General features: G+C 44.9%; 1 protein-coding gene across 1 annotated transcript; it reads left to right on the top strand.

Moving 5' to 3' along the window:
- Positions 1–7,856: 7,856 nt before the first annotated feature.
- On the top strand, positions 7,857–10,605 carry LOC141572475 (mammaglobin-A-like). Its single transcript, XM_088790025.1, has 3 exons — positions 7,857–8,033; positions 8,400–8,587; positions 10,411–10,605. The coding sequence occupies exons 1-3, from the start codon at positions 7,979–7,981 to the stop codon at positions 10,447–10,449; spliced, it is 282 nt and encodes a 93-aa protein (XP_088646151.1). The 5' UTR covers positions 7,857–7,978; the 3' UTR covers positions 10,450–10,605.
- Positions 10,606–11,049: the final 444 nt, after the last annotated feature.

The raw sequence follows: 11,049 nt of genomic DNA on the forward strand, positions 1-11,049 counted from the left end.
TCAGTTTGCATACTATGCATGGTGCACACACGGAGCTCCTGCAACCCCCTGAGAGACCCAGACTGGAATCGCTGGGAGGACCAGGCCCACCATTGGTGTCGCACACAAGGCCTGGCACGACCCGTCCCTGGCATCCCTCCGACCTCTTCTCCCTGCTCACCAGGATTCTGTGCTCAGCCATAGTTGTCTGTGTGCCACTCACTCACGTGTTATGTGGGTCACACCAGTGCACCAGGACACGTGGTTCTCCCTTTGCTTCTGTAACCTTCCCTGCACAGGACAGCTGACAACCTCATCTGTAAGGTCCCTTTCACGTCTCGTCCTCTGTGAAGCCCTCCCTGACTCTCACACCCTAAAATAAACCTTTATACACAGACATATATTTACACCCACTGTCACACAAACAGATACACACTTTTACACACACAGACACACCCAGACACATACACTGACCTACACACATAGACAGGCAGTCATCACTCTGTTGTCACTTTATCTTTCTGTGATTTAATGTTCATTTCACAGTATTGTTTGAGAACATACTGAAAAAAGCAATAACCTTAAAAATTTTTATCTGTTATTATTATTATTTCTACAGTACTTAAGAGTTTACATGTATCAAGCACCCCTATGGGTGGACATTATCCTGGAAGGTTTACAGGTTCTGTTTCCCTTTGTCCTTACTAGTCCCCTGGAAGGGGAACGACTGTTCCCACCATTGCATGTGGAATTGAAGAAAGTCCCACCCACTGCTCCTCAACCCTGGCTCTGTGTTACAATCAACAGGGCCGATTTCAAAAGCAAGTGTTTCCCAGGCCTCACTCCAGGACAAATACACGGGTATCTCTGTGGGTAGAACCCATGCAGTCTCATTTCCTCACCTTTGCCTCCTAAGGGTGCAGACACCCAGCAACTGTGGAGGCCACCACTGAAGTGGAGGCAGGAACAAGACTGTTCACGACAGTCAGACAACTGCCAGCATCACCAACGTGGTCACATGGAGACCTGTCCCTGGCTACTTCTATAGCCCTTCAAGCCTGGCAATTGAAGGTCATTCATTTGTTTCACTGTTATAAAACTAATAAACTTAGGAACTCATACAGGACATTTTCCTACATGAGATGCTCACAGAGTCTGGGGTGAGATAGGCAAGACTCCAAAGACTGGCGCTGGAGGAGGTTAGACAGTGATTGTTTAATGGCTAGAGTCTTCGTTTGGGATGATTTCTGGAAATGGATAGTAAAAGACTGTGAAAGTACTCAATGCAAGTAATTGTACACTTAAATAAGGTTGAAATGGTGAATTTGTGTTGTGTATATTTTGCTAAAAGCACACTGAAAGACTGCACAGTCTGTAGCTCTCTGAGAGGCAGCAGGAAGTTAGCTGTAGGTGACAGAAGGGCCTGTGTTTCCGTCTTCCCTGGACACACTCTCCCAGAGTGTTGACAGCTGACAGTCAAATTATGTCTGGAGCAGCTCTCTGTTCGATTGGCGGCCTGGGTTTCCTTTGTTGAAGATATCAGTAATTTTTTAGAAAGTCTCGATCAGACTCACAAACTGAGTTAACCAAGTACAAAGGATTGACTTCTGCAGGGTCTCTTGACATTACCTAAGGCTTCTAATGCCTTCCCTGCACAGGCATAATTGCTGTCTCTGCAGGCTCTGCTCCTCAGATACCGTCTCCCTGCATCCATCTTACTCTGAATGACAATATTTTTTGGGGTGGATCATATCCTCTGCCACCTTCTGAGCAAAGCTCACTTAAATAAAGCTTTGGAAGATTTACACATTTAAAATATCTTTATTTATCCCCGTGCTTCAATGCTAGCTGACTGCATATAGAACTCTATTCATATACAGTGATATGATTCAAAGCTTGGATTTGTCATAAGCTTACTTAAAGCCAACTCTCAATGGTTCTCTATTCCTACGGTATGAAGTTCAATGTCTCCCTTTAGAAATTAGTATATCCTGGTCTGGATAAGAACTAAAACTTCACAATGGGTCATAATTAAGACTATTCCTTCCCTGCTCTCCTTACTTCCCTTTTTCTATCCCACGTGATAACCACATTTTCAGAGAGATTCAGGGCTTAAAAATGGGAAGAGATAAAGGGACAAGAAAGTTTTTAATTGACTCATATTCTTTTGAGACTGGTCTAGGTTCTCTGGGCCAGTCTCGTTCTCTCGTGGGACACTTTCCTGAGTCTTCAGAAAGCTCAGGTTACTAAGATCTGTTACTATATTTATGGTTAAGTACAAGCAGCTCTGAAAAATTAGAAATATGTCAAATGGAAAAGAATAAAGGCGTTGGAAGACAAGTAATATGTGTAACCAAAGTGATTTATTCGTAGTGGAAGGATAAAGAACACAAATATGTGAGAAACAAAAGTCCGCAAAGCTTCCATGTAGGACGTCCATCTAACAGGCTTCTAGACGGAGAGACACTGTGGTGGGAAGAAAGTCACCAAAGAATATCAACTAGGACATTTCCCCGAAGTGAAGAACAGGAAATTGAATAGCCTACTCATTCCTACATCAAAACACGTTTTTATGACCTTTTGGACATTGGCCTAAAAAAAAAAAAAATATATATATATATATATATATATATATATATATATATATATATATATATATATATAGTTTCCTTTCAGAAAGAAACTGCAAGTGAGAATCATGGTTCTAGCCGTGAAATCGTTTATATCAGTTTCTCCATATTCCCCTTGTAATGGTCCTGGGGTCCAGAGGTTCATATTCTGAACGGTTAGCCAGAAAATATGGACAGGAAGAGGAAGGGAACTTAGTAATTCAGTAGATACCTAATTAACCATGTGAGCTCTCACATGTGTGTTGAGATCATATATTTAACCACACATTTTGTGGAAATGTTACGTGGTGTAAAGTTCAGGGTTTTGGAGAAGAAGCCAAAAAGAATTAGCTGGAGGTGACTCCTGATCCAGGCAGGCTTCCAAATCCGGTTCCCTGTCCCAAGTCATTAGATGGATCCGGGTTAGATTGGATCAAGTTAATGTTTACTTCTCAGGAACAGACAGACTGAGGTGGTCCAGGCCCCAGGTGACAGGGTTCCAACTTCCTCCTGTGGTCACCTGCGCCCTCTCTGTGGTGACTCCAAAGTCCTCTCCAGGAACATAAAGAACATGGTGTCACCACCAGGATGCCACCCTGAGGCCTGGGTTTAGGCTTCATGTTGTGTTTGAGCCTTGCCTTCATTAGACATTCAATTTCAAGTGACATTCTCTGTCTGAATAGACCCAAGAATAAAACATGTAATAACTCACAATCCATCCTGATGAGCAGTTACACAATCATTAGTTAAGCACCTTCTATCACTATTGTCACACAAAGACCAGAGGGCACAGGTCACACCCTCCAGGACCACAACACGGTGAAAGAGCCAGGGGCCTGGGCCTGGTTGCAGGAGAGACGTGCACACGGAGAGCCATGGGGTCTTGGGAAGGAGATCCCCAGAGATTCAGGGCCAGGAAAGGACATAAGAAGCGGGCTGTCTTTGATGTTTTGTCAGGAATGCATAAGGAGGTCAACCCAGGGGGACTGAGGCAAGGACAGTGGAGCAGGGGCTTCTCAGGAAGCAAATGCCTTGAGCTGAAAACTGTGCGGCCTGCACAGAAATCAACCTGGAGTTCACACAGGGCAGTTGTGCAGGTCAAGGTCACATGATCCATGTGAACCATACAGTGAAGGTCCACAAGGGTCAGGCTGAGGAGGCCGACAGTGTTGAGAGGGTCTCTCGAGCCAGAAAGCCTGGCCCCTTACTGGCTCTGCCACCCCCGAGCTGTGTGCCCTTGGTCAAGTTACTTGACCTCTCTTGTCCCATTGTCCACAGTTGGGGAGAAATGAGATGGGGGGGTGACCACACATCTCAGTTTGCTCAGGAGAAACCTGGTTCATGCTGCTGTCCTGGCATTCCGTCCATGTAGTGACCTCTTTCACCTTCCAAAGTGCCCTGTTTGGTGAATAAATGTCATCATCACCTTACTCATTGGGTTTCTGTGAACATTGAAAGAGGCGATTACCATTTTCTTTCATCACAAAAGTGCTGTACAACTGTTTCCCACTCATGTTTTACTGAATGTGGAAAACAAGTACACATGTTGGAGATGGGTATTGGGAAGAGTAATAGGCCAACAGTATAGAGACTATTTCGAGAGAGAAGTTATATGTAATTATCTCAATAAGACTCTTTCAGGGAGGGGTCAGAAAAACGATCCAGGAATCATGGATCAAAAAAGTACTTTGTTTCCTAACTTAGGCCTTCTGCTTCACGTCTGAACATGGTATCTCCAGGCCTTAGAGAATGTGAAGTAGAAGCAGAGTTTTCAGTGGTCTATATGGTCCCAGAAGTCCTTCAAGGTTTATCAGAACACCTTTCTCAGGTTATAAATGACTGGCTGGAGCTGACATGTTCGGAGCACCTACTCTGTGCCCAGCCCTGTTCTGAGGATTCCTCACTGTAACTCATTCAGGCCTCACGACATCCATAGGACGATTGCCATTGTACATGGGACACAGCAGTGAAATCTCCACACCAGTGTGGCCCCAGGCATGGGAGACGCCTGTTCTTGGAATGGCCTGGAAACCGTGAACGATGGACATCAAGATGTCCCCAAGACCTCGGCCTTTCCTGAAGTCTCTGGACGGGAAAAGCACCTCCCTGCCCAATTTGTGGGCTTTGGCCTGATCTTAAGGAAGAAGAGGTTCACGTCCAAAGCACATGCATGAGGTTAATGTGCCAACACCCAGGAGCGCAGGGCAGAACCAGTTTTACAGAATGAGTGAAAAAGAAGAAATGTAGGGTATCTTGTCCCCAAATACCATGGGACTGATGTATACGACTCACTTACAATTAATAGAAACTCAAGGATCATCTAATTTGCAGAAGTCTTTTATAGGCTTTGTGCCAATGCATGAAACACTGAGAAAAAATGGCTCTCATTGAGCGTTACCACTTTTATTAAGGATGGCAAGGCCTCAATTGGGCAAATGTTAGTGTGAGTTCACCGCAGGTCTAGTATGAGCCTTAAGAAGCCAAATGTAATTCTTCTACCTCACATTTATCTATACCTGAGACAAGGGTATTCAAGGTAAAATCTGTGAATAATTCACCTCCTCCCCAAATCTACTGTGTCTGGTTTGTCACGGAGGGTGATCAATAAATGTCACACACACTGACACCGAAGGCTACTTCACTGCTCTAGTATCTGAATTTGGGGACCTGAGTCAAAGAGCTGTCTGGGAGGAGGAAAAAATCAGGTCAATAATACAGCCATTCTCATCTTTTGGTTTTTTCCATCTGCATTTTCAACCGATACTATTACATGAGCTTTTGTGAGCAGTGATTGTACTTGATTCACCTGAGAATGGTCCTCATGTGCTTTGCAGAAAACATGGAGGTAAAGAGACACACATTTTACTGTGGGCTCATGGACATGAGGTGGAGTTTTGTTTCCTGAGTAAGAAGCTGTGAAGGGCTCAGTGTATCAGCAGGTGACAGAGCTGATCCGTAATGACTGAGGCACCAGGCAGATTCCTAATGAAATCCTGTTCAAGGAGACAGTCACCCGTTTCATTACTAATGTCCTTCACTTGCCTTTGGAATGAAGTACCCAGCAATGGTCAGCTGGGTGAGGGGACACCCATAAGAACATGACCTTCTTCTATTTCTAGCTTCTTCCTAATTCATTAGTTTGCTTGGCAACTGAAGCTCCACCTGAATTACTAAAAAAGTGAGTCCCAAATAATCCATACGGAGAATAATGTAATCACAGGGATTTAATCATTGACTCATTTCTCAGGCTCTCAGCCATTTCTTTTTTCTTGAACATAAGCCAACTTTGTTTCTCTTGTTCCTGTTACCTTCATGTTGTCCTGCTCAAATGCATTCGGCTTTTCTATCCTATGAGGCTGTCCTGTCCCTCTCTTGACACCAAGAGGCACACTTTGCACACTTCCCTTCCCTTGCCAAGTGCCATGTGCTCTCAGGGCCTCTGTACTTGCTGTTCCCTTGACCTAGAACACTCTTCCCCAGATGTTCCCTGAGATTTCACATCCAAGCTTAAATGTCCCTGCTCCGATGCTGCCTGGACCTCCTTACAGGACGGCTACCCTACTGGTTGTTTGTTGTTCTCTAAACCATCACTTTCCCTAGATTTCTCAGTCAACAGTAGGCGTGTTTGTTGCCTCCCCTGTGAGAGGTAAGCTGCACAAGGCCAGGCCCTGCTCAAACTTGTTCCACAACTGAACCTGTGACATGTAGCACAGGGCCCAGTCATAGGAGAATCTGGTGGTCGTGAACAATGGAAGGAAGGATGGGAGGGTGGGTGGAGGTATGGATGGATGTAATCTTCCATAGTGATGACCCTGTTTCTGTAATAGTTCTGTGATAGGCTCTGTACATAGAGTATCTACCATCCCTAGAAAACCAGGCATGGTATCACTTATACCCTTTTTTTGAAATTGGCAAAGGGAGCTCAGCATGACCAGCTCTTTAACTTACCCAGGGACACCGCGTGATTAGATGTTTCATTCAAGATTTAAATCCACACCTGCAGGAAACCTCCATTTGGAACTGCCTCCCTTGAATATCAGTTTTTCTACTTCTCACATCGTCCTTTGAATCAGTGGAAGAAAATGCGAAAAAGCTAACAAAAACTGGATGAAATTTAATTCTACATTTTAAATCAAATTCATGAAATTTACTTAAATAAGTGAGATATTGGGGCCGGCCCAGTGGCTCAGGCGGTAGGAGCGCCGTGCTCCTAACTCCGAAGGCTGCCGGTTCGATTCCCACATGGGCCAGTGGCCTCTCAACTACAAGGCTGCTGGTTCAATTCCTCGAGTCCCACAAGGGATGGTGGGTAGCTCCTCCTGCAACTAAGATTGAACACAGCACCTTGAGCTGAGCTGCTGCTAAGCTCCCGGATGGCTCAGTTGGTTGGAGCGCGTCCTCTCAACCACAAGGTTGCCCCCGGTTCGACTCCCGCAAGGGATGGTGGGCTGCGCTCCCTGCAACTAGCAAGGGCAACTGGACCTGGAGCTGAGCTTCACCCTCCGCAACTAAGACTGAAAGGACAACAACTTGAAGCTGAATGGCACTCTCCACAACTAAGATTGAAAGGACAGCAACTTGACTTGGAAAAAAGTTCCAGAAGTACACACTGTTCCCCAATAAAGTCCTGTTCCCCTTCCCCAATCAAATCTTTAAAAAAAAAAATAAAACAAGTGAGATATTCTTTGTAAATCTTCAAAGAATGCAAGACATTAATATAATTCTTTGTAAATCTTCAAAGTAGGCGAGACTTTAATATTTTCCCACTCTACTCTGTGGGTGAGGGAAGTCTGCCTCCCAGAGGAAGAATGAGGTATTGCACCCAGCCCAGGTGTTGCCTGAAGCAGGAGGAACAGACACACAGGGTATGAACCATTTTGTACCTAGGAGACGGAGAAGGAAAAGAGAAGCAACACGAGGAAGAGGAAGGGAAGGAAAAAAAGGAGAAGGAGGATGGGGACACAATGAACCACCCTAATAATGAAACAAAACGGCTCACAATATTGTAATTAGCTTTTCTTTTTTTGAACAAGCACGTCTACATTAATAGAAACTACTGCCATGTGCCATTATTTCTGTTCCAAAGTCGTTTTCGGTTCAAAAACTCAGTCTCCTCGGTTTCTACGAACAGATCACAGCCTGGCTGGGTTCTGGGTGTTTCCCGCTGTGGTTTCCTGGCCCAGCGCCAGGTTCATCCTGCGACTCCTTCCCTCGCTGGGGGGAGGGGTTACGTGGCCACCAGGTTCATCCTGTGACTCCTCCCCTCACTGGGGGGAGGGGTTACGTGGCCACCAGGAGAATAAAAGGAGGAGCTCAGGGCCCTCAGCTCCAAAGTGAGCTCCTTCCTCGCTGCCACACCGCAGGCACCAGCCCACAGCCGCTGCTGCACCATGAAGCTGCTGACCGTCCTCATGCTGATCGCCCTCCCCGTCTCCTGCTTTGCAGGTGAGCACTGACACGTAGGGCAGCTTCGCTTTGCAGGGTGTTGTCAGGGCCCCTGTGGACGACCTCCTGTTCCCCACAGCCCAGCACAGCGCCTCTCATTTCTCCAGAGTCCTCGTTTTTCATGTGTTTGGCTTCTCTGGGCTGTGGAAGCCAGGACGGGGGTGCAAGGAGGCAGATGTTTCAGGCCTTGAAGGAAATCCCAGATCCTGAGATTTCTCTCCTAGATGTGAGAACTCAAGACCGTTGACCATAGTCTTTCTGAATGTGCGTCTCTCCTGGGATGTAAGATGACAAACACCCTAGCTGTGCCCAAAACGACATTCATACCTCTGTAAGTGAGCCCACTTTTGCATGCTTTCATCCCAGGTCCTGGCTGCAAGCTCCTTGAGGAAGTGATAGATGATACACTCTCTTCTAAAGTGGACATTGAGGAATACCTCGAGACTTATCAAGAGTTCATACCTAATGAACCCACTGCAAACTCCCTAAAGGAAATGAAGCAATGTTTTCTTGACCAGAATGAGGAAATTCTGGAAGACGTCCAACTGATGATGGTAATTTCGATTTCTTCTTTAAGTGTTTTGAATCCACTGGACAGAGCAAGCAGACTCTACGTTTGTCACTAATTATGCCAGAGCAAGTGTCGACCATGTTTTATTTCCCTGACTTTCATTGTTGGTGAGTGTGAATGATACTGTCACACCAAGACAGCCATCCGAGGTTCAGTGCTGCTCTGTCTCTTTATTTTGTGGAATCCTTAGTGAGTGATAAATGAAAAGGACCAAGAGGGGAAAAAAGCTTGGGCAAAAACTCCCCGAATAGTCAGCTTAGAAAATATCTGATTCATAAGACCTTCCTTCACTTGTACAAGTGATCTGAATAACAAATTTTTCTTGTTTGTAGATCAAATAGTCAAACATTTTAAATACTTTCTAACAGAGTCCAGAAAATTCGTTTTAAGGATTATTCCACACATCTTATCCACACAATCTAAAGTGCCCTTTCAAGCAATCGACATTTGTTAGTATAAAAGACTGAATCCCTGGCCACTAATTAAAGGCCCATGAATGACACGTGCAGATCGTGGGCATGAACCCACCACGGTGAGGGAATTGTTTAAAACAAAATCAGTAGTTTAACAATGAGATAATCTTTGTAATCATAATAGATTGGATTCGTTTTACGTGGAGTTTTTCTGTATCCTAATGTAACACTTAACACACCAAGGGTAGACAATTTAGAAGCATTGTCAAAGCACAAACATATAAGTGTACGTCACTAAGAAGATTCTGAAACAGCGTGCAACATGAAACAACCTTGAAGACATGATGAAAAAAAAAAAAAAGCCAGTCACAAAGAGACAAACAGCATGACTCCACTTCTATCAGTTTTCTAGAATAGCCAATGACTTGGAAACAGACGGTAGGGTAGTGGATTCCAGGGCTGGGTGGTGAGGAAATTGGGAGTGTTTAACGGGTGTGGATTGCACTTTAGCGAGATGCAAACACCCTGGGGTCTGGTTGCTCTGCAAAGGGAATATTCTTAACACTACTGAACTGTGTATTGAAAATGGTATTATTTATGTCATGTGTATTTAAAATAATTGCATTTTTGAAAAATGGAACTACTGCAGTATAGGAATATTTTCTTTAAAACCTAGATTAGGGGCGGCCGGATAGTTCAGTTGGTTAGAGCGCGAGCTCTCAACAACAAGGTTGCCGGTTCAAATCACAGATGGGATGGTGGGCTGCGCCCACCGCAACTAAAGATTGAAAATGGCGACTGGACTTGGAGCTGAGCTGCACCCTCCACAAATAGATTAAAGGATATGACTTGGAGCTAATAGGCCCTGAAGGAACACACTGTCCCCAATATTCCCCAATAAAATTTTTTAAAAAGCGTAGATTACACAAATCAGTCGGAGTGCACATCTCTGATATTTTGTGGCCCACAAAGGATATGGTGGAGGCATCAGATTGTGTCCTGTGTTTCTAACATTTAAGATCATACAGAAACTCTAAAACTTCACATGTCATCATATTTGAGCTGACATATTGAAAACTGGTAACACTGCATAATTTTGTTAGATACATTATTTCAAAGAACAGGAAACATACCTATAAAATTATTAAAGAGCTCTTGGGGGTGGGGGTTGGAGAGACCTGGAAATAGCAGTCCTCTTAGGTATCAATTAATGTATCCTGAACAATAGAATAAATGACGAGGTCATTCCGATTTTATTTCCAGCGCTATTTTTCCTGAATGTCAGATGTGTGTAGACAAATCCAGGAAAACAATGAGAAGAAATGTTTGAGTTTCTAGATTTTCCTCTTATGAGGAATTGGAATGGAAGTGATGTCTCTGTTTTGTTTTCCAGGACACAATATATAGCAGTGAGCAGTGTGCTGACTATTAAATTTCCACAAACCTTCGGCTCAGACGACTACAGAGAATGATCAGAACGGAGTGTCTATTGGTAGAAACCACAACTTACGTTTCTTTTTTTGTCTTTTGATCTGCAAACGGCAAGACAATCGTTGAAACCTCAAATACATTTTCATTTCAATAAAGCATCTGCAAACCTAAAGTTCTTTTCTTGTGATCTGATGAAAATGGAGGCTTTAGAGAGACTCACACCACACACACGTGTGCATGCACACACACTCACACACATTATTCATGAAAGGCTCACGGGTGCAGGACTGCAGACTCTGAGCAGCACGCTGTTCCTCACCACCTGTAGCCCAACATCGACCCTTCTCTGGAAACTGATTTTCCTCCCCTCTCACCCCCATCTTCCGGGACGATCTCTGCCTTGCTCAGGCCCAAGGTCCTGGTGGCTGCGACAAGCTCAAGTTCCCACATGTCCTTCAGTCCCTGTGTCCGTGCTGAGCCCTGCTCACCATGGCCGGGCTCTCTGTGTCCCTGGCCCGAGTGTGCAGGGAGGGGAACAGCCAGCGAGAAAGGGGGCTCAGGCAGGGCAGGGATGAATCCCGTCTGCATCCTTAGATTGGAT

Source organism: Rhinolophus sinicus, chromosome 14 (genome assembly GCF_057876585.1).
Source record: "Rhinolophus sinicus isolate RSI-liver-muscle chromosome 14, RSI-T2T, whole genome shotgun sequence".
Lineage (NCBI taxonomy): Eukaryota > Metazoa > Chordata > Mammalia > Chiroptera > Rhinolophidae > Rhinolophus > Rhinolophus sinicus.